The 23,666-nt window shown below is 50.7% G+C and overlaps 1 protein-coding gene across 1 annotated transcript in view; it reads left to right on the forward strand.

Annotated features, from left to right (window-relative positions):
• The window catches only part of ATP2A3 (ATPase sarcoplasmic/endoplasmic reticulum Ca2+ transporting 3), a 63,008-nt gene extending 39,814 nt beyond the window's left edge, over positions 1 to 23,194 (forward strand). The window contains exons 10-21 of the mRNA XM_058037400.1: positions 922 to 1,024; positions 1,248 to 1,379; positions 2,145 to 2,270; positions 4,674 to 4,892; positions 6,095 to 6,430; positions 7,392 to 7,612; positions 8,649 to 8,851; positions 9,692 to 9,777; positions 10,417 to 10,550; positions 10,966 to 11,083; positions 11,775 to 11,892; positions 18,529 to 23,194. Of these exons, the coding sequence (XP_057893383.1) occupies positions 922 to 1,024; positions 1,248 to 1,379; positions 2,145 to 2,270; positions 4,674 to 4,892; positions 6,095 to 6,430; positions 7,392 to 7,612; positions 8,649 to 8,851; positions 9,692 to 9,777; positions 10,417 to 10,550; positions 10,966 to 11,083; positions 11,775 to 11,892; positions 18,529 to 18,548 (1,816 nt within the window). The 3' untranslated portion in view covers positions 18,549 to 23,194. The remainder of the gene's footprint in view (positions 1 to 921; positions 1,025 to 1,247; positions 1,380 to 2,144; positions 2,271 to 4,673; positions 4,893 to 6,094; positions 6,431 to 7,391; positions 7,613 to 8,648; positions 8,852 to 9,691; positions 9,778 to 10,416; positions 10,551 to 10,965; positions 11,084 to 11,774; positions 11,893 to 18,528) is intronic.
• The last annotated feature ends 472 nt before the right edge of the window (positions 23,195 to 23,666 follow it).

A 23,666-nucleotide genomic window follows, 5' to 3' on the forward strand; every position in this document is an offset into this window, starting at 1 on the left:
TCTGGTCCATCATTTTCATCATCAGCCTGTGAGCAGCCCCTGCTTGCTCCTTTGAACTCCTCTGCTGCTCCCCTTGTTCTGGGCCACTTGCAGAATTTATTTGCCTCCTGTGATATTTTATTTGCAATTTAGTGCTGCCCCATTTAATAAAGTACAAAATGTGAACCCAAGGATTTATTGCCAGCACTGGTGCTTTAATTGGGCTTTTGCTTCTGCTTTTACAAGAGTGATGTGTAGGCTGTGTATCCCCCTAGGAGGGATGTTTAGGGTGAGCTAACTGTATTGAAGGTGTGAGCTGGTGTGAGGCTGTTGGGGTTGCGTGGTGGTTCCAGTTGTGGTTTCCCTGGGTCTGGATTGAAGGCACTTGAGAGGGTAGTTCATGTTGGGACTCAAGTGTTTATTATTTCTTATCAGTAAAACAGTCTCACTACTGTGAGCTTGGCAGCTTTTCATTAGAAGGCACAAAATGGCCAACAATCTCTTGTTATATGGTCTTTTAAGACTAAACTATCCAATTAAGAACCAATTGCTGTAGATTATTTTCCCTTTTAACCCAATAACTGATCCCAAAGAGCTGCAATGTGGACTTTTCTGCCCAATTACAAAATGCCACCCAAACCCAAGAAGAAGAAGGAAGAAGAAGAAATCCAGGAGGACACCCTGTGCCCTCCATCTTATTTCCATCCACAACATACTAAAAATTCCAAAACCTAAATTTCCCACCTAAGTGATATAACTACACTACTCTCTATAATCTATTTCACACTTTTGTGGACTCCAGTCTATTCTGGAGTTTAGGAAACTTTCTCCATGAATGAAGGTCAAAGTCAGTGCTCCCCTGGGGGTCAGGGCACCTCAGAGCAGACAGGGAAATATTCCCTGTGTGCTCTGGGTTTCCCCATGGTTGTTTTCTGCCCGCAGCCTGAAGGACGAGCAGCCGGTGCAGTGCGGGCAGTACGACGGGCTGGTGGAGCTGGCCACCATCTGTGCCCTCTGCAATGACTCCTCGCTGGACTACAATGAGGTGTGGGGGCACCAGGGCCTGGGTGGGGTAGGGAGGATGCTCTTGCTGTGCTGCAGGTGCTTCAGGTCCAGCAAGAGTAGAGTTTGTCCCTTGGGATCCCCTTCCCTGGCTTCCCTCATCCCCTGGGGATGCCTTGGTGTGGTGGGTGGCAGCATCCTCAGGAGCAGCAGCAGTGTGTGGAGGATGTGCTCTAAAGCTTAAGCTCTTTCCTTCTGCCCTCTAGTCCAAAAAAGTCTATGAGAAGGTGGGGGAAGCCACTGAAACAGCCCTGACGTGCCTGGTTGAGAAGATGAATGTCTTCAACACCGACCTCAGCAAGCTGTCCAAGGTGGAGAGAGCCAACGCCTGCAACTCAGTGAGTGGGGAGAAACCCTTGTGAGCTGCAGCACTGGGGGATGGGAGGGAGAGGAGGGATTGAGGATTGCTGAATTTTGGGCAAATAAACACTTGCGATGATCTAAGGGACTGATTTGCACAAGGATGTGATTTCTGGGCTCTCATGGTGAGCTGGTTTTGGAACAGTGGCCCTGGGGAGCTGATGCCAGGGCCTTGAGGACCAGCTTTGGAGCAGGTTATTCCTGAGGCTTCAACTCAGTGCAGTCCCTGCTCAGGCAGGAGAGACCCTCTAAATGAGAGCCTGAGCTCTGGCTGCAGATGAGCAAGTTTGGAGTTATCTTTGGGTGCCCAGTTTGCACTGAGCAGCCACCCTCCAGCATGAACCAAACCCCGTTCCCCTGAGCCTGGCCTGCCCCAGTGACATTTGCTCCTTGGAAACATCTATTTTTGACAAGAAAATATCTTGTTCTGGCTACTCCCCTGCTCCAGTGTCTCTCTGTCCTCCTGGGTGAAAACACACTTTATTTTGGGTCTGTATTTCCTCTGTTGGATCTTACAATGTCTTCCCTTGCTCAGAGGGCTCTCGGTTCCAGCATTTTTCCTCAGGATAGATCTGTGCAGATTGTAATAAATATTCTGACTCCTTTCTGATAAGGCAAGCTTATCTGAAACCTTCCTGGCTCCTGTGGCTGCCTTTCTCCTCCCATCGCAGGGGCTCAGCAGGGTTGTCAGAGAGCAGCAGTGTCCCTGGCCTGTGCTGCTCAGCCCCGTGCTGTTCCTGCAGGTGATCAAGCAGCTGATGAGGAAGGAGTGCACGCTGGAGTTCTCCCGGGACCGCAAGTCCATGTCCGTGTACTGCACCCCCAGCGGGGCTGGCAACAACTCTGCTGGCAGCAAGATGTTTGTCAAGGTAGGGCTGAAGCCACTGTTAGTTTGTTTGTCAAGGTAGGGCTGCAGCACCTGCAGGGTCCAGCTTCCCCTCACACACCCAGCAGTGTCGGGATCATTAGCTTGTCAGAGTGAACCCAAGAAAAGTTCAGAAGTTTCTTTTCCCAGCCCAGCGCTTGAAGAAGGACTCTGAGCTCTTCAGTTCTCAGTCTCAAGGTTGTTTATTGCGTCTTACCTATAAAAGATTTTCTCCTGCCCTGCCAAGGTCAGCTCAGCAAGACAGTTCCAGGCACTCTGCCTGCCCCAGGGCAGTGTTATGTCTTTATACTAAAAACTACATGTACATTATTTGCAATTACTTTCCAACACCTATCACCTATGTTAGATAGTGAGCTTCTACTCTAAACCAATCCAAAAGTGCCACCATCACAGCAGAAGATGGAGGCCAGGAAGAAGAAGGAGAAAGGCTGGACATGCCCAGTTCCCTCCATCTTGCCTCCTGAACCCCCATACCAGAAACTCTAAAATCTACTTTTCCACCCTGTGATAACTTCACTATTATTCTACCTAAACTGTTGTGGCTTGCAGACCTTCATATAACATTGGTGATTTGGTCCACGGGTCATAATCAAACCCACAGGTGTTTTGGGCTCTGTGCCAGGGTCCCTGAGCCCCCTGGCAGGGCTCTTGGCTGCTCAGGACAGCCAGAGGGATGCCCTAGGTCCTGACACAGCAGCATCTGGCCCTGGCTGCACAGGGCAGTGGTGATGCTCTGCAGCTACTCTCACACTCTGGGGAAGGTGAGGGGAACTGCAGAGCATTTCCTGCAGTGCTGGAGAAAACTCTGAGCTGCCTGGGGATTCAGGATCCAGCAGGTAGGCTGGTGGGGTCAGGGAGGAGGTGAGTGTTTGCCATATTGATGAGGGAAGAAAGGGGATGAGATGGTTTAGAGGGAGGGAAAGGTGCCGCTGAGTGTGCCGGTGCTGGGGCAAGGGAGAGCTGCCCTTGTGCAGAATTTGGGCACTTGCCTTTATTAAAGGCTTGGACCCTCTGGATGCCAGTAATGCCCAAAGGATGATGTCCAGTTTTCCACTGAAGCCAGAAATAAAATAGTGTTTCATAGGAAATTTTCTTCCCAAGGGAAGAGATGTGGTGGAATTTCTCCCCGCTGACTCTGAGAAGATTTGAATATTGTTGTTCCCACTGGGAAATTATCTGGGTGGGTGAACTCTGCCCTCCAGGCCAGGCTGGGACCCTCTGAAGCCTCTGCATCTGTGGCCCTGGGAGAGCTTTTTAAGAGATGCAATAGAAAGATTGCAAGTTTTATATTAAAGAGTAATGTCAGGGTGCTTTGTAAGGTCAGGAGGGCTGGGGTGAGAGGCTGGGATGCTCAAGGACATGTTTTCCTGAATTGCAAAGGCATCACAAACATCCTCTGAGTATCACACATTTGTTCCCTCACAGATTTCCAGCTCTCATCCTCTGCAGGTCAGAGCAGGGGTCTTTGGGTTGGTGTTGAGGAAGATGAAACAGGAAAGCCTTATAAATATGATTGTCTGTCAAAAGATTTTGAGAATATGGAAACTAAAAGTGAGATTGAAATGAAAGCAAGCTTTGAGATCCCTCAGTTACTGAACACCTGGAAAACAATGGTGTGGCCACTGAAGGTGATCTCCTTTTGATGGAACAACACCCTCTGCTTGCAGACAGGCCCAAGGGTCAGAGCAGACCCCACAGCTTGGCAGAAGGGGCCCAAAGAGGAGTTTTTAGGGTTTAAAATGTAACACAGTATGGTAATGTAATGATTCTTATAGGCTGTATGTAAATGCTATATGATTTGTATATTGTACTAGATTGATTAGTGAGAATGAGAATATTCAACACAGAAGATGATTTATTGTATTGTAATGAGAACTTCGCTCTCTTACCTCTTGCCTCTTAGCTCTCACCCCTTCTACTCTCTTATGCTTTTACTCTCTCATCCTCTCTCGCCCTCTCTTCTCTGGGGCCTGCTCTGAGCTGTGTTTGGCAGCTCCCAGCAGGGCCCTGCACCCAGGCCCTTTGCAATAAACCCCAAGTTCCACCCAAGACCTGGCTGCAGAGATCTCTTATCTCCATTTGTCCTGACCATGTTACCCCCTGTCACTCTTACAGTGTGGGGTGGAAGTATTTCAGGAGGATCTGTAGGTTTTGCAGGGCCAGCTGGCTCTCCAGCAGATCCTGCTCTTGGTGACCTGGGTGTGATCCCGGTGTGTTCAGTCAGAGGCTGCCATCTAGTGCCCTGAGCCACAGGGCTGGGATGAGTGCTGGAATTTGGGGAGATCTCCTCTGTTTTTACCCAAACTTGGTGCCTTCCCTCCCTCTGACACTTCCTTTGACCCTCCATCCTCACTCCATCCCCTGAGCCCTCTTCTCCTCCCCACAGGGCGCCCCGGAGAGCGTCATCGAGCGCTGCACCCACGTGCGCGTGGGCACCGCCAAGGTCCCGCTGACGGCCCCGGTGAGGGACAAGATCCTGGGCAGGATCCGGGACTGGGGCATGGGCATGGACACCCTGCGCTGCCTGGCCCTGGCCACGCAGGACGCGCCCGTGCGCAGGGAGAGCATGCAGCTGCACGACTCGGCCGCCTTCGTCCACTACGAGGTACAGCGCCCCACATCTGCCCTTGCTCTCCATCTTCCTTGTGCCCAGAGTTTCCCCAGCTGTCCCAGCTGGATTTTTCTCCCCCAAAAATGCAGGGTGCAGAGGTTCAGGGACATCACACCATGACCAACATGATCCAGTGAAGCCAAATTTATTATTCCTAAAAAGACTATATTTATAATAAATCTCTACTGTTCACATGTCTCTAGCTAATACATGATTGGGTAATCCTAGCTGTTCACGTGACCCTCTGGGTCAGGGTGTTGGTAGCAGTCCAATTGGAAATGTGGCTGCAGCCCTCCTGCAGTGTCAGGGGTGGTTCTGCTGGAGCAGGGATCCTGTAGAGAAGGATGGATTCTTCCTCTGAAGATCCAGTGGAAGGAGAGGCAGCTGGTGTTCCTCTGGGGAATCCAGTGGAGAAACCATGCTGGTGTTCCAGAACCTCCAGGTTATATCCATGTAGGAATGCTTGGCTTCTCCCTCTAGGCTCACATCTCCCAATGGGATGTTATAGTTCTTATCAGGCATGCAGGGACATTCAATAGCTGTTATCAGCAGGTGTCCCCTCCCAAGGGAGGTGTGAATGTGGTCACTCACAGAGAGAGATAAGGCAAACTGCCCACTTGACAAAAGATAATCTGCCATACAGACGGTAATGCAATACAAGAAAACATCTTGTATTGCAATCCTCAACACTGCCACAGAATTCCATAGTTAGGAAATTATGGTATGAATAGGTAGGAATTTATGATAGAATTTGTTTTATTTTTAGGGTTGTGCTTTATTTTAGGGGGGTTGGCAGTTGCATCTAACCCCTCTCCTTATTGCTGGGGCTGGTTGTAGCGGCGGTTGTAGGGTGTGGTAGGCTGGTAAGCTTGGGGGTTTGCTTTGTGTCTTTGGTGATTGTTATGGTTTATTTAGGGGGGATGTTGGAAGTGTTTGTTTATTCACTGGATCCTTACCCAGAAGAGTGGGCCGACTGGGGTGTTGTTGGCTATGGCCTTGGGATAGGGTTGGTTGTGGTGGTGGGGCTTGCTATAGGGGGTGTGTCGGAATTCCATAAATTCCTACCTCTTTATACCATAAATTCCAGAAACCTCTTGGAAGTTTCTTCCCAGGGGAAATCCCAGTGAAGCCCAAGGTGGGAAGTGGATGCATCCCAAGGGGTTAACGTGGGTCTGGGGTGTGTTCCTCCCTCCCAGAACAACCTGACCTTTGTGGGCTGCGTGGGGATGCTGGACCCTCCGCGCAAAGAGGTCACCTCGTCCATCGAGATGTGCCGCAAGGCCGGCATCCGCGTCATCATGATCACCGGCGACAACAAGGGCACGGCGGTGGCCATCTGCCGCCGGATCGGGATCTTCTCCGAGAGCGAGGACGTGTCTGGCAGGGCCTACACGGGCCGGGAGTTCGATGAGCTGCCCCCCGAGGCGCAGCGCCAGGCGTGCCGTGAGGCGCGATGCTTCGCCCGCGTGGAGCCCGCGCACAAATCCCGCATCGTGGAGTACCTGCAGTCCTTCAACGAGATCACGGCCATGGTGAGCCCTCAGGGACACCCTGCCAGCCCCTGTCCCCTCCTCCCCACCCTGCTCCATCCTATTGCAGTAAATACCAATATGGCTGGACAGGACATGCCTGGGCTTGTCTGGCCCTTGGTGCTGATCCAAACAGCGGCACTGTGGTGTTTCACCCCACAGACCCTTTTGGCTGGCTGGGTGTGTGGTGTTTCACCCCACAGACACTTTTGGCTGGCTGGGTATGTGGTGTTTCACCCCACAGACACTTTGGGCTGGCTGGGTGTGTGATGTTTCACCCCACAGACCCTTTTGGCTGGCTGGGTGTGTGGTGTTTCACCCCACAGACACTTTTGGCTGGCTGGGTATGTGGTGTTTCACCCCACAGACACTTTTGGCTGGCTGGGTGTGTGGTGTTTCACCCCACAGACACTTTGGGCTGGCTGGGTGTGTGGTGTTCCACCCCACAGACACTTTTGCCTGGCTGGATGCTGCAGTTGGCACGTGGGGACAAGTCCAGGCCTGCAGGAGCTCTGGTGGTGCTGGGATGGAGCTTCCCCCCATAACAGGGGCTGCTTCTCAGGTTTCCCTCTGCCAGAGAAGCTTTAAGGGGATGGTGAAGGAAAGGAGTCGGTTCTGATGGAGGGTTTGGATCCAGAGCTCCCTGAGCCCGTGGTTGCTGCTCCTTTAACCCCGGGGAGAGGGGCAGGGAGCCACCAAGCAGGGACAGGAGGGGAGGGACAAAGGGACAAAGGACACCTGGATGGCCCAATGCCCCCCAGGGGTAGAGGGCACCCTTTGGATCTGCCAATCACTCAGTGCCCTTCTGGAATGCCAGGACTGACAGACAGTGCTAGGAGGGGAAAGGAGAAGTGATTGACACACCTGGGGAAGGGATCTTCAGGGAGGGGCCCAGTGTACCTGAGGCAAACCATGACATCACAGCGCAGCACAATCCCTCCACGCTGACCCCGGCTGTGTGCAGACAGGTGACGGTGTCAATGACGCCCCGGCGCTGAAGAAGGCAGAGATTGGCATCGCCATGGGGTCGGGCACAGCCGTGGCCAAGTCAGCTGCTGAGATGGTGCTCTCTGACGACAACTTCTCCACCATCGTGTCGGCCGTGGAGGAGGGCAGAGCCATCTACAGCAACATGAAGCAGTTCATCCGCTATCTCATCTCCTCCAACGTCGGGGAGGTCGTTTGGTGAGAGCCTCCCACAGCGGGCACCATGCTGCAGGGGGGGACACATCCCCTGGGGCAGGGCACCTGCAGGCAGCAGTGTGTAGGGCCCAAACTGGTAATCCCAGGCACCATGTCTTGTTCCCCAAGGGCAGAGAGATTGATTTTTTTTTTTGGTAGTTTTACAATCCTGCCATACTGCAGGACCTGTTCTGTCAAAGTATTGCCTATTTAAGCTCATGCAAGTGCCTGATCCGCGTGCAGATATTTGTACACAGGCTGCTATCACCCAGTCACAGCTATCCCTGCCCCTGCCCATCCCTCCCAGTCCTCAACAACATCAGCACAACCTTGGGATCTCTTGGGATCATCCTTTGCCCTTGCATTTCAGCATGGGTGTTTGTGCTGGGAATGGGAACCTGTCACAGACATCTTTTACGAAAAATCCTTTCTTTAGGATTTTTCCTCCTGAGAAGCTGAGAAGCCTCAGGAACAAAATGTAAACAATGATTATCTGCTGCTGTAGAATGTAACAGGTGGATCTGTGATTGACCCATGTTGGATGTTTGTGATTAATGGCCAGTCACAGTCAGCTAGCTTGGACAGAGAGTCTGAGCCACAAACCTTTGTTATCATTCTTTGCTATTCTATTCTTAGCTAGCCTTCTGATGAAATCCTTTATTCTATTATTTTAGTATAATATAATATATATCATAAAATAAGAAATCAAGCCTTCTGAAACATGGAGTCAAATCCTCGTCTCTTCCCTCAACCTGAGACCCCTGTAAACACTGTCACAGGTACCTTTGTGGCCTGGGGACATCAATAGTTGGATAACTGCAAAGCAGATTTTAATAGCAACAGAAACAAATTTTAGCTGCAAAATTCAGTGCTGGGCTTCATGTTCATTATCAGGGGCTGTGGGTTCGTCTGCAGGACTTGGGGTGAATAGACAGTTTGAGGCTTTGGATCCAGATGTTCTCTCCCCCTTGCATGACACAGAACCTTAGCTGCCCAGAGTGTGTATAATTTCACATCCTTTTTTTTTTTTTTTCTGCAGTATTTTTCTGACAGCCATCCTGGGCTTGCCCGAGGCCCTCATCCCCGTGCAGCTGCTGTGGGTGAACCTGGTGACGGACGGGCTGCCGGCCACAGCGCTGGGTTTCAACCCCCCCGACCTGGACATCATGGACAAGCAGCCCCGCAACCCCAAGGAGCCCCTCATCAGTGGCTGGCTCTTCTTCCGCTACCTGGCTGTGGGAGGTGGGTGCTGCTGGGTGGGAGGGTGTGTCAGGGTGGGCCTGGGCTGTCCTGGGCTGGGGTCTACTGGAATAATTACCAGTATAGCTGGATGAGACGTGCCTGAGCTTGTCTGGCCTTCACTGCTGAACCAAATAGTGGCACTGTGCTGTTTCACCCCACAGACACTTTGGGCTGGCTGGGTGTGTGGTGTTTCACCCCACAGACACTTTGGGCTGGCTGGGTGTGTGGTGTTTCACCCCACAGACACATTTGGCGGCTGGATGCTGCAGCTGGGCCCGTGGGGACAAGTCCAGGCCTGCAGGAGCTCTGGTGGTGCTGGGATGGAGCTTCCCCCCATAACTGGGGCTGCTCCTCAGGTTTCCCTCTGTGGAGAAGCTTTAAGGGGATGGTGAAGGAAAGGAGTCGGTTCTGATGGAGGGTTTGGATCCAGAGCTTTATTCTGGCCCTCAGGCCTCTGAATGCAGCACCAGCTCCAACAGAACTCCCTGAGCCCGTGGTTGCTGCTCCTTTAACCCCAGGGAGAGGGGCAGGGAAGGGGTAGGGAGCCACCAAGCAGGGACAGGAGGGGAGGGCCAAAGGGACAAAGGACACCTGGATGGCCCAATGCCCCCCAGGGGTGGAGGGCATCCTTTGGATCTGCCAATCACTCAATGCCCTTCTGGAATGCCAGGACTGACAGACAGTGCTGGGAGGGGTCAGGGTGTGGAAAAGAGGTGACTGACACACCTGGGGAGGGAATCTTCAGGGGAGGGGCCCGAGGTTCTGGGGTAAACCCTGAAATCACCACACAACAGGGGTCCCTGTCTGGTGCTGGGGTAAGGGTGTCTCTCTTGGCCACAGTGTACGTGGGCCTGGCCACAGTGGGAGCAGCCACCTGGTGGTTCCTGTACGACGCCGAGGGACCACAGGTCTCCTTCCATCAGCTGGTGAGTCAGGAGGGAACAGGCTGACAGCTGCAGACATGGGTGAGGGTGTGCTTTCATGTCTTGGGGTCTTTTATCTATCTTTCCTCTGTGTTGGTTGTGGCATTCCCAAATTCCTGGTGGAGAAGACAGTAATTTAAAACAGAAGCAAATTCTCTCACTCAGGTTGTTTCCAGCCTTGCTTCTGCCAGCCACCAGCATAGTAGGGAAAGTTTCACATTCAGAGAGATTCAGAGAAGCTGAAAGTACCCTCTGTGCCTCATCCCATATTGGAAGGGATCTGTTCTCATGTTACATTATTGTAGCTAATGTGAAAACTGCAGGGCGGGGGGAAAGCAGGTGCCATCACATCCCAATGGCATGTGCAATGGAAGATGGATTTCTGATGGAGACACATGTGTGTGCTCAAACTCCTTCCTAACTGCACCTGAGAGCCTCAAGGCACTGCCCAGCTATACCCCTAAGGCCCAACCCCAACAGAAGCTGGGTCACTGCAGGCACTTTATTGGTTGCTCTGACCCCTGGGACATTTAACAGCAGCCCAGTTCATCACCTGCCCCCCAACCAGTCCACTCTTCCTCCTCTCTCCTGCCTTTCCTGCTGCTCTGCCATGTATTTACCAGCAGTTTCCTGTGCTGACAGAGGAACTTCATGAGGTGCACTGAGGACAACCCCATCTTTGAAGGAATTGACTGTGAGATTTTCGAGTCGCGATACCCAACGACGATGGCTCTGTCTGTGCTGGTGACCATCGAAATGTGCAATGCTCTGAACAGGTGTGCTGCCCACAGGGCTGCTCTCCTTGCTCTGTGTGTGACTGATTTTGTCTCTTTGAGTGTCTCTGGGTGGGCTGAGGGCTTTGCTTTGGCTCAGCAGAGCCGTTCAGAGCATCCTCACAGGGGAGCTCTGGGTTTTCCATAGAGGAACTGCTCCAAGGCAGTGTGCTGTGCCTGGGAGCAGTGAAGGAAGGACTGGATCTGCATTCATTAGTGATTTGGTCATTAATGATCAGCCCCAATCCATGCATTGCTGGTTGTATCCACATCCAGTTTGCAGCAAAGCCTGGGGATGAACAGCCTGGAAAAGAAAGGATATAGCATATGGCCTTGCATGTTGGAGGGAAATGAAATTCCCAGCATGGGCAGCTGTTGGGAGGTTTCTGGGGCTAACCCTGTCCCCTCACTTTCACAGTGTCTCTGAGAACCAGTCGCTGCTGAGGATGCCACCCTGGCTCAACATCTGGCTGCTGGGGGCCATCATCATGTCCATGGCTCTGCACTTCCTCATCCTCTATGTCAAGCCCATGCCTGTGAGTGCCCTCTGTCACCTCCCTGTGCCTCCTGTGGACAAGGACATCCCTGAGGCAATCTTTGGGTCGGGAAACTTCTGGGGTGGCTGTTCCCAGAAGGTGCTCTCAGGGCCAGGTCCCATGGCTCAACCCAGCATGGAAATCAGGAGTCATTCTGCCCCATGAGCCATGGAAATCAGGAGTCATTCTGCCCCATGAGCCGTGGAAATCAGGAGTCATTCTGCCCCATGAGGCAGGAGAACAGAGCTCTCCCAATGGGCAATGCAAAGCCTCTAGATATCTCCAGAGGCTGGTTCAGCCCTTTAGGAGTTGTCTCCTTTGCAAGGTTGGGGATGTCTTGGTTGGTGCCCAAAGGTGCTTAAGATGAAGTATGTTTATGTACCCAGGAGGTTGCATTGTCCCTTGTCACCTGCTGAGCACCTGTGACCACATAAACACACAGTCCTGCCTTGAGCCTCACTTTCCCCATCTGCAGGAGAGGTGAAGACTATAATTTTTCACTAATCTTGGCCAAAACCCACCTTGGATCATGACAGACCTTGAAGAAATCCTCCTGTTTGGGCTGTCTGGATCCTCCCTCTTTATTCCTGTGATGACCCTCTCTCAACCTTTGTATACAACAATGTGATCCCTAAAACAAAATATCCCACCTGCTCCCCTAGTGACATGTCCAACCCTTTCCACCCTGCAGCTCATCTTCCAGGTGACCCCCCTGAGCTGGCCACAGTGGGTGGTTGTGATGAAGATCTCCCTGCCTGTGATCCTGCTGGATGAAGGCCTCAAGTACCTTTCCCGCAACCACCTGGATGGTGAGCATGGTCTGCACCCCCTGGGTTAGGGTGGCACTTTGCTTGAGGTTCCTGGGGGTTTTGTGGACCCCTAACTCACCTCCTCTGCCTGTGTGATGTCTCACCTGCATGTTCACCCAGCTTTGCTGTGCCAAGGGTCTTCTCCTGCTCCCTTCCTTCCTGGTGCCACGCCTGGCAGAGCAGTTGGTGATTGCATCTGCTTGAAATGCTCCCTTTGGAGCTGGAGCATTAGATAAACCTGCCACAAGTTATTAATTCAGTTCCTCTTAAACCTTCAGGAACTGGATCCCTTTGCTTATGAAGCAAAACAAATCAAACACTGATTTGTAACAGGAAACCTGTCTTTTTTCCTCTCAGATTTCCACCTCTCTCTGTCCATCCTTATTTGGTGTTGGCAACCTCTGTGCTAAGATCCACTGAGAGCTGAACACCTTATAAACTGGTTTTAAACTGGCTTTGAAGTGGCTGCCCACTTTAAAGGGATCTCTCAGGATGCAGCCCTTGGCACAACCAGAGGAGAAGCAGCTCCTGTGACACTGGAGCAGCAGTTCCTGTGTGCTCCTGGGCTCCATGCTGTAAATCACAGCCTGTCTTTGGGCAGCCCTCCAAAGAGATGATATCATCTTTTCTTTCATTTCTTGCAGAAGTTGTTGCTGTGGGGGATATCTCAGCACTGAGTTAAGCCCACAGGTTTTCCCAGGGCTGCTGAGCAGTGCTGTGCCTGCCACAGGGGTGGCCCCTCTCCAGAAATAGGATTTATTTATTCATTTTTTGGGGTGAGCTTGCCCTGACAGTGATAGCAGGGAGAAGCGGGGCAGGAAGGGCACTGTCCTTGCTTAGGGAAGATCTGAACAATCTGTGTGTGAGGACTGGATTTCTTCCACACCATCACCTTGCTCAAACCATCTTTTCACCCCTCAGGCAACCTGTGTCATAGCAAACCCCTCTTTTTCCCTTCACCCTGTAATAACAACCCAGAAAATCTGTGCAAAGCCACTCTTGCCTTTCCAGGATGAAGGCAGGTCTGGCCAGCCCTGTCAAGGAGGGCTCTGGGGCATTGTCACAGCTGTGTTTGGTTTCTTATGGTGCAGGGCTTTGCAAGTACCTGGAAATATGGGATGGGGAAGCATTGCAGGCAGGAAATGGTCACAAACAGATCTCCCTCCCCATCAGTGTGTCCTGGTGTGCAGGTGGTGCTCATGTCAGCCTTTCTTCCTGTATGGGGCTGATGCAGAAACTCAGCAATTGCTCAGAGAAACAGAAGTGCAGGGCTCCTGTGTTTACAAACCAGATAGAAATTGTTTCTAGCCTGTTTTTATTGAATTGTTTCATCTCTCATCAGACACCCAGGTCTGTTTTCTCCCACAATTACAAGCCTGTAGCAACAATTCCACAGCATGGCACCAGGCTGGGTGTAGGAGAGCTGGTTAATGTTGCATCCTATGCATGCCCTTGGACTTCACTTCACAATCTGTACTCTGAGGCCGAGTCTGTCCTTCTCCCACACTTTGTATTTCTCTGTAAAATCTCTGCACTGCTGGAGGAAGTGCTTTTCTTTGCTCTGCCTGCACAGCTCCAAGCACAGCGAGGTTTCTGGTAGGCACACATCCTCTCAAGTGCCAGCACAGCAGCTCAGTTTTCTCCTCCTATGGCACACTCCCAATGTTTCAGGTGCTCTGAGCTTCCCTCATCCCCACAGTCACAGTGCTGCTGATGCTCATGGGTTGCTCTGTCTCACAAATCCAGGGTTTCCCATGCAACTCTCCTATCACAGCTGTGTGGCAAAATCATCACGCTTCAGTCATCACACTTGAAAGAAGCAATTGAAACTCTTCCACTTCCTGATTGCTCTGGCCTTTGAAAAGCAAAGGAAAATACCTCCAAAAGCCACTTTTATATGTGGTCTTGTGATATTTTTTTTTTGCCAGGCATTCTCAGGACAGTAACGCCCAAATGGAGCGGGGAGCACCAGTTGAATACCTGCAAGACTCCAGAGCAAGGGTTGGCTTCCTTACCTGTCTCATCCCTGAATGCTGCATCCCTGAATGCTGCATCCCTGTGCTTCCTGCAGTCTTGTGGGGACCTGCTTGGATTGTGTCTGGGTGAACATGGCTTAGATATAGAACAGAGATACAATAATAGAGCCAAGAGACTCTACCCAGACAGGATCTCCTTTCCCACAGTGGTCTCTGTGTTTGCTCCAAAATAAGGCCTAGCAAGCCTGTGAAGTAGCTGTTTGATGGCAGTTTTGGCCAGGAGCCAGGCTAGCACTTGGTCTCTGCAAGACAGGGCTTGGGAATGGTCTCCAGCATGGGAGCATCCAAGGGATGGCCAAGGGTGTTCAGCTGAGGAATGTAAATGTATAGCTGTGAGTTCTGCTGATTCAGGAATTGCATGGAAAGGTTTCTCCTTTGATGAGATTTAGATAAGATGTGTTTCCATTATGCTGGATTTTCCTTGTCCTTGAAGTGGCAGAAAGCTGAGACCCTTGAGTTCTCACTGTGGTCTCAGTGCTTTACATTCCTCTCCCCATCACTCTGCTCACATCCAGCCTTTCATCTCACATCCTTTGCATATCTGGCTGCCTCCATTCCCCTCTGGCCCATCTGAGGTTGGCTTTGTGTGAGCTGCAGATGTTTTGGAGCATGGAGATGTTCTCAGGGTCTGTCACACACTGACAGGCTCACAAGGGCTCACCACCCTCAGGGATCTCTTGCTGTAGTATCTTTGATATTTTCCATGCTCTATGCATTCAAGTGTTTGTTCTCTCAGAATCCTGTGGCATGCAGGAGGAAGATTTCCAGGCATCTGTGCCAAGGCCTTGCAGAAGCCTCTTTGTCTCTTTTCTAAGTGGTTCTCAAGAAGTACCAAATATAGGGAGGACACTGAGATAACCCCAGTGCTCAGGTTCCTCTGTGCACCATCAGCCCACTGCTGAGCCCACCCTGCTCCCCTCCTGCACTGTCCCTGCACCTCCTCATGTTCCCCATCTCAAAGCAAACCCCTCACAGGTGTTGGAGCTCTGCTGTGATTGTTCTCACCATGTTCCAGCAGCAGGCCCTGTCTGGGTGCTGAGCATCACCATTGCTGTGGTAAAAGCAGGGACAAGACCACAAAGCAGGTGTTTTCTGCCCTACATGCCTGCCCTGACAGCAGCAGGGCCACTGAAAATCAGGAGATTTGGATGCACAGGAATTGACTTGGTGTCTTTTGTGGCAGATCAGCATTTAGGCTGCTGTTTGTCCTTGTGCCCAGTGAGGACAGCAGCCCCCAGGGTCATTTTGCAGGAGGTGAAAGATGGTGGCAACCCCACCCTGTTCCTGGTCCCTCTCCCATGGCAGCACAGTGCCCTGCAGTCTCCTGCCACTGCAGCTGATCTGCAGGTGAGGTTGGTCCCTGGGGTGAACATCTCCACCACTGAGGGAGCTTTGGGCACTTCTCTGCAAAGCTGGCACCAGATTTAGGCTTCAGCATCCTCCCAGAGGAGAGTGGCTGGCAGAGGTGGCAGTGCAGTGACAAATGCATCACACTCCCTGCCAGGGGCAGACACAGCTCTGCATCTGAGACCGCCCGAAACGTGCAGGAACCAAAATCTCCATGTCCCAACACAAAAAATCCTCCAGCATATAGCAAAAAGGAGCTGTTCACCCTCATTTTCCCCCATGCACCTGGGTCTGAGGGAAGCTCCTGGAAGTGCCCCAGGAGCACAGGAGCTGCTGCAGCTGCCCGTGTTGCTGCAGAGGAGGCAGCCATCCATCCTCTCCCTGGCACGGCAGAGCGGGGAGCGAGCGCCTGCCCTTGTAGGGAAATGTGTGCCTGGAGCTACCTTGGCTGGGTGCTGGCAGAGGATGTGTCCCCGTGGGCCAAGCATTCCCTGGAGCTGTGGGATGCTCTGCAGGAGAGCACTGCTGCACCTTCCAGGGCTGGAATACCCACACAGGATTTTACAGCTCTGCTGCCTCACTTTTTATTTCCCACTCTGTTCTGTTCTTTTATGTGTGTCCATGTGTCATGCTTTAGAAATGGAAGAGCAGAAGGAAGCTGCCAGTGTTGCTGCCCTGGTATTGCAAAGGGGTGGGGGGACAATTTCCATCCTTTGAGCTGTGTGATGGGCCAAATATTCTCTTGAGCTGTGGGATGCTCTGCAGGAGAGCACTGCTGCACCTTCCAGGGCTGGAATCTCCACACAGGATATTTTTTCCCTTTCTTTCCTGTTTTTTTATATATGTCCCTGCGTTGTGCTTTAGAAATGGAAGAGCAGAGGGAAGCTGCCAGTGTTGCTGCCCTGATATTGCAAAGGGGTGGGGGGACAATTTCCATCCCTGGAGCTGTGGGATGCTCTGCAGGAGAGCAGTGCTGCACCTTCTAGTGCTGGAATATCCACATGAGACTTTACAGCTCTTGCTGCCTCGCTTTTTGTTTTTATTTCCCCCTCTCTCCTGTTTTTCATGTCTGTGTGTCATGCTTTAGAAATGGAAGAGCAGAAGGAAGCTGCCAGTGTTGCTGCCCTGGTATTGCAAAGGGATGGGGGGACAATTTCCCTTTTGGTTTTCTCCTGGGGTCTGGGATCTCAGCTGAAGCTCAGGGTGCCCTGCTGTGATGGGGGAGATGTGCAGTTTTCAGAGCTACGAGGGCTGCAGCTTTTCCCTTGGTGAAGGAGGTGATCTGGGCTGGCAGTGGGAGCCTGCATCCCTCCAGCAGCACCTTTTACAGGAACCTGTTGAGGAAAGTCAAAAGCAGTAAGGAAAAGCCCCCCCAAAAGCCTCATCTGTCTGTGGGGAGCAGAGCTTGGAGGAGCTGAGCTCACATTGTGCAGTTGTGGTTTGCAAGTGCTGGAGGGCTGTGACACCCCTGGTGTGAGGCAGCATCCAGAGGCACTGTCACCATCCCATCATCCCTGCAAACAGGTCCTGCATCCGCCCTGCTCCTGTCACCTGTGTGAGGGAAGGACAGACAGACATGGCATGCAGGGACCTGCATATGTTGGAGCTGGACCCTTGGCTGGTAGAAACACCTGACTCACTCCATGCCAGGATTTTGTCACTTTAGACACCTGAGAGCAACTTTTTGAAGAGCATCCACTGTGGTTTAACACTGCAGCCATGTCCCCTTCCTGTGCCTGCCACGTGCCATGGCATCCTCCTCCCCGTTTGCACAGCCATGGGGTGATGTTTTAGGGGAACTGCCATGGTTTGTAAATTACCACTGGTGTGTCACCCAGTGGGGACTGCTCAGCTGCTGGAGGAGAGGGAAGAGAGGCTGCTGCAGTGGGGAGGACATTAATTTTGATTATTGCATTGATATTTAGTGCAGTGTCATCCAGAGGGATGCTGCCATCACAGCAAACCATTTTATCCCAGCACACAAGGACGAGGCTCTGCAGCCAGCACTGGAAAAGAATTTTGGCAGAAGTTGCAAAAAAGCCTTTTCCCTCTGCCTTGCCTGTTATTTATTAATTCCCCTGGAAGCTGTCGGCACCAGGGCTGGCAGCAGGCACAGAGCCCCAGGGTAACCCTGGGCAGGACCCTTATTTATCAAGAGCACAGGAACAGCAGTCCCCAGTGAGATGTATTTTGTGATGTGTGCAGTGATGAAAGAGAGAGAAATACAGTCAAAAGATTCATGATAAGGGATTTTTCTAACTCTCCTTAGCAAGTGCTGCTTCTGGGTAGGTTTTTTTTAAGGAAAAAGATGTGTTCTGGGTAAACCAAGCTACCCCAGGCTGGAGGGCAGCTGCTGCCTCAGGGATCAGGGACACTCCTGTCAACTGCTTGAAAATTTGGGATCTAGTTGTTATAAGTCAAATTCTGGCAGGGATTTTGAGGCTGCTCACATGGAATTTGAGCTGGATACCATCACTTTCCTGCAGGCCATGTGTTGCCTGATACCCTCCCTGTCCAACCCCATCCATCTGGAAGGGGGAGAAGGTGGGAGGGCAGCCCTGGGGCAGTGGCTGTGATGAAGTTTGGTCCTTGCTCATTGTTTTGAAGGGATTTATGGGTGTGGTACATGGGCAGTGTGTGTAAGTGTGTGAGCCCATGGAGCAGTGTCCATGTCTGCAGCAGGGCTGGGGCTCTGGGGTGGTGGGAGGATGCAGTGACCTTCCTCCTCTCTGAGCCACTGCCTCTCCCTGCATGATGCCTCGTTGGGAGCAGTGAGGAGGGTCCTGCCTCCTCGCCTTCCCTCATGGCTCCACCTCAGGCTGGATATTGGGAAAAAGTTTTTCATGGAAAGAGTGATAAAGTTCTGGAATGGCTGCCCAGGGAGGTGGTGGAGTCCCCATCCCTGGGTGTGTTTAACAAAGCCTGGATGTGGCACTGGGTGAGGTGTTGGGGCTGGGTTGGACTCGATGATCCTGAATGTCTCTTCCAACCCAGTCATTCTGTGAATTCTGTGAATTCATCCCTTTTCCCAACTCTTGCAGAGACCTTCCTCACCCAGGGACCAGCATCCTCCTCCTCCTCCCACAGCCTGAGCTGCCACAGCTGCAGTCAGGCCAGCTCTGTGCAGACAGGATCCCAGGTTCCTTCTGGGATCAACCCAGGAGCAACCACTCTCGCTAACAAAACCATGGAGCTGCTTTGCTTTTGAACCCTCACCAATACTTTCATTTCTCTCTTTTGCCCTTCCTTTCAGGAGAAGAGGACAAGAAATGAACGACCTGAGGGCGACTCTGAACTAGAGGATCCCTAACTTGTCCCTGGGACTGAAGTCTTGCATGCGTGACCATCGCTAAAGCCAGCAGGACATGCATGTGTCCGACTCTCAGACAAATGCGGGTGAATCGTCGAAAAGAAAAAAATCCTGATTTTCGTTTTGTTCTGTAGCTTTCTTTTTCCTGTACATATGAGTGCAATTACTGGACAGCTGGCCTAGAGTTTGGGGATGGAGCTGTGTGGATCTGAGTCGTTGTAATGTGGTTCCTTGGGATTTTGTTTTTGCCAAATTTGAGACCCTCTTTGCAATTTTCACCCTGACTGAGTGAGCACGGGCAAGGTGGCCTTCATGAGAGGTTAAGGCAGGAATTTGGGATTTGAGGCCACATCCCCCAGTGGGATGGGATGCACAAGGCAGCTTCAGGGGCTAGGAAAGGCTTGGCAGTGAGTGAGGGCAGGGAGAGAGGAGAGGGGGCTGTGTTGTTGAGCCTTGCTGATGTCCATAGTGTTGCTGTTGCTGTGCTCTGCTCCAGGGCTGCAGCAGCTGGGCATGGCTTCAGAGTGTGTCCCAACACTGGTGTGAACCTCATGGAGGTGTGTTTATACCTCGAGGTCAGGTGCCTATGGTGGAAGTTGAAGTTCTCCCTGTTTATCACGCTGTCCTGTTTGATCCCTGCATTATGGAAAGCCCAGCACCTTCTCAGGCTCATCCAGCACCAAAGCACGATGAAGTCTTGTCTGTTCTCCATCTGGCATCTTGCTGGATCCCATCTGCACTATATAAGGCAGTCCTTCTCCTTGGAGGGGCAGCCATGTAAAGAAAGCAAGGGGATGCCCACCTTGCATTCCTCATGTCCACCACTCCTTCCTGGTCACACTTTCTTTCCTCAGTGAATTTTTAACTATTTCCCCAGCAGTAGTACAGCCTAAGTTTTTAGGAGCACATCCATGGCTTGATGTGCTCTGCTCTGGAGACCATCACTGACTTGCACAGGGCATCCCTGCCAAGGGATCACGATGGCAATGAATGTATGCTTGTACATAATGTGGTCTTTTTCCATGAGTGGTGTTTGTTGTGGCATCCCTTTTTGTAAGGCACCAACTTCATCTTGCCCTCTGGGGATTTTTTCCACAGCAGGAGTCAGTCAGTCTTCAGTGAGGATTTGTAGATCAGGAGTGGATTTTGGGATCCATTAAGTTTATCTTTCTCCATTGAGCTGCATCAGCTGAGAAGCTGATAGTGGGTGGTCTCTTCTCCAGCTCTCCAAATTCTCCCTCCTGTTTTCCTCACCATCCCCTAGGATCCATCCTGATGATGTTTAGTTAGCCAGAGCCTGTATCTTTCCTTTCTCTTACATTCCAGCAACAGCACTAGAGCCAGGGTCTGGGATAGCATTTGCTCCTTTGCTGTTGGGTTTCCTCTTCTACTTTTTGCCTCTTCAAAGCTTCCAGTGTTTTTCTGTATCATCTGGGCAAGACCATCTCTCCTTCCATACAGTAGGTGCCAAATATCATCCCTCCTTTCTTTTCTCCATCACCAGCATTGAAGATGAGCAGAGCCCCCAGACCAATGGGAATGTACAGAATTGTTATACTACTGAGCTGATTTATTGTACAGAAAACCTTGCATGAAATGTTGTTACTGTATTTAATATATAATGTATTCAAGAAATTTTAATATGGAGCTCTTTAAAAAAGATCTTTATAGATACTCTGTCGTTAGAAAATTGTTGCTGATTTTTTAAAATCTTATTATACTTTGTCTTGAAGAAGTTTTATTTTTCAAATGTGTTCTGTCAAAATGATTTAATCAGTTGATCCCATGGGATAACCAATTCCTCTTCAAAGATTTTCACCGTGGATGAGACCCACCCTGGTGTAGAGGACCAGGACATGACCCAGGTACTGTATAAGCCAAAATAAGGCTTCAGTAAGACTAATGCTGTAGACATGTGATTTGCCTTTCCTCAAAAGGGTGGATTCCACCTTACTTTTGTACAGGTCCCAGAACTAAAGAGTTGTTTAAGTTGGGAAAGACATCCAAGATGATTGAGTCCATCTCCATTGTTCTGTGCAGAAAAACAGCCAGTGGGAATTTAGTCCAGCTCCAGCTCAGTGTCATCAGAGGAGGCAGCTTCTCTGTTTCTGAGGTTAACATCCAGTCTGGGAGAGGCTGGGCTGGATTCAGAGGCTGGGCTGGATTCAGAGCATCCCAGCCCTGTTTGGAGAGTCCAGCAGGGCCTGCAGCCTCCCATGTCCCTTGTGCCTGCAGGAACCTGCTTGGTCCATCCCCCTCCTGAGTTACACTGCTTTCCCTGGACCTAATGTCAGGTGGAGGGTTATGAATTTAACCCAAATGTGTGTGGTGTGGAGAAGTTTCCTGTGTAAAAGCCCAGGCAGGTCAGTCTGTTCATGCAACCATTGGGTCACAGTTGTGAGTTACCAAAGCCTGAACCATCGTGGGCAAGAAACCAGAGCTGTGCCCAGGTTGTTCTTCCCAGCAGCAGCAAATTGTGTTTTATTTATATTATAAGCCTTAAATCTATCTAGAAAATGCCCAGGTAATCTGCATTAGATCTGCCTGGAGCAGGTTGGGACCATTTTGACACATCCCCATTTCCCCTTCAGAATGGCTGACCACATCTCTTGTCTCTCCCCACATCCTTTAATTACTTGGAGTACAGGTTTCACCCCATACTTTTGATTACAGAGGCTCATACTTCAAACACCTCAATGAAGTAGAAAGATATCCATAGATGTAAGTATTTTTTCCTTTATTCTTCGGTGAAAGGTCAGGATAGATCACAGAGTAGTTATTTATTGCATGTGTGCCAGCAGCAGCCTGCTGGGAGGTTTTACAGGCTGGAACATGTTCTTTTGTAAACTTGGAGGTCCCAGAGCCAAGACCATCACTTTGGGATAAGCTCTTGTGTCTTACCAAGGCATCTGACTGTGCAATACAAGGGAGATGGACACTGGGTGGCTGTTTTGCCCTAAAGCTTTTTTTAAAAAGCAGCTTAGGGGAAAACCTCTGGGATCCTTGCTTTTCTTGGCAGCAGAGGTTAGAAATTATTTCCTTTTTAGTTTTATTTTGATGGTGCTGCCTGGCATAGTCTAAGTCTATAAATAAAACTCAGGTCTTTCCAGCAAGACCTTTAGGAGTGGTGGGCTGCTGTGACAGATCCTCCACAAGATGCAAGGCAGAGGAGGTGCTGGATGGCAGCATGGGGTTGTGATTATCCATGAGCACTTTATACTCCTTCCTCAGGGGCCAAGGTGGGAGGGAAAGGTCCTGTGTTCCTGGGCTGAGCACCAGGGGGATCAGCTGTGGTGGGAAGCCTTTTGTACTGTTTTGGGGCATTGTGTCATTGCTGGATGAGCTCTTCCCCCTGTGGTGTGTGATCCCACGTTGGAAAAAGGAAAAAGAGCAAAGTGCTGCGTCCTGCATTTCACTTGTGTCGTGTGGCCCAGGTCTGGATGAGGTCTGTGTTGGTGTGTTTGGGGTTTTGGCACTGTGAGCATCCTGTGTGTGTGTTTCTGGTGATGCTCTGCTCAGCCAAGGCTGGATGGCACCACCAGGCTCTGGGGGGGCAGCAGGAGGGACAGGCTCTATGGAGGGGCTGCGGGACTTTGTTCCTGTAAGAGCATCAGAGATTGAGTTGGACTTTGTGCTCATGGAGATGGCAGAAGGAGGAGCAAGAGGAAAACTCAGCGTTAATTTTTGGTCCTTCTTTTGTACATCAGGTTGATAATACTGCTTCCCAGTCAGGCTCCTGCTCCACCAAAACTCACCAAATAATGATTTGAGCTGTGCAGGGGCCCTGGCTGGGAGATGTCCATGAGCTTCAGTGACCTTGGCATTACATCACTCCTGAAACTCAAACACACCCACTACCAACTCCTGAGGCTTACTGTGATTTTTGGACCATACCTGGCATGGCCATCACTTTGTATAAATGATGCCAGAGATTCAGCCCCATCTGGGCTCTTTTTCCTCCCACTTCTGCAGTGGCATGTTGGGGAAACAGCCTGGGAGTACTGACCAAGGAAAAGGCTTTACCCCATGCAGATCTTGTGAGGCACAATTGGGGTTAGGATTTGCAGGGCTGCAGTACACAGGGTCAATTGTGCTCCCTGGACCTGTTGTTGTGGTGCCACTCAGCTTTTGGTGTGAATGGGGCATTAAATGAGCCAAAATCTGTGTGTGCCTGGAGTGATGGGCACTTGGGACCAAGAGGAGGGCAACCAGCAGGTGCCCTCAGTGGCTTCAGTCTGGGAATATGCTGATTTTTTTTTTTTTTTTTTTTTTTAATATGAGATGCCTGAACAGCCAAATGTAGAAATCTCTGAGATTGTGCTTCATAGTAAAAGGTAAATTGTTATATCTTGGGGGGTGGGAGGGTGTTCTCTGAGGGACAGAACTGAAAGAAATGAGGTTTCCTATTTTATTATATGAGAGATATTTTTCCACTAAATTCCTGCTTCCTAAACCATGTCCTTTGTCTGACTGTAAATAGCCAGGTGTGCCGGGAAGACGTGGGAAGGCTCCTTGTGGTCACATCCATACAATCCACTCTGTTCACACAATATTGGGCTGATTTGTTTTATACTTAGAAAATTACAGAAATAAAAGCAATTTTACTGGATGACTGGGGGTTTTGTGTTTATTTGGTTGTTGTTGTTTTACCTTTTTGGGGTTTTTTTGCTTTTCTTGTCCCGTTTGTGGCTGATTTGGGGGATATTTGGGAGCCCATGGAGCCATACAGGAGCCTGAGGGCATTCTTCAGCCGTAAAAGGAGTTGTGCTCACCAGATCAGGATTTCTTGTGGGTTTTCAGAGGAGCCAAACTAGAAATGGAGCTGAGCTTGTGCCTGGCATGGGATGACAAAGGCAAAATGAGCGGAGTGGCATAATACGACTGTTGGGAATTTTTAAATTCACTCTTGGGGCACGAGAATACAAATAACAGTGCTAATTTTGACTGTATCCAGAATAGTCATCACCTTATCTCCCCCAGCTGGGAGGGGGGGTTTAAATAAGCCCTGCTATAACCTCTACAAGAAATAATTGTGAAATAAATAATAATTAAATAGCTTGGCCTCCTCTGGGGGGATGGCA

The sequence above is a fragment of the Melospiza georgiana genome, chromosome 19 (assembly GCF_028018845.1).
Source record: "Melospiza georgiana isolate bMelGeo1 chromosome 19, bMelGeo1.pri, whole genome shotgun sequence".
Lineage (NCBI taxonomy): Eukaryota > Metazoa > Chordata > Aves > Passeriformes > Passerellidae > Melospiza > Melospiza georgiana.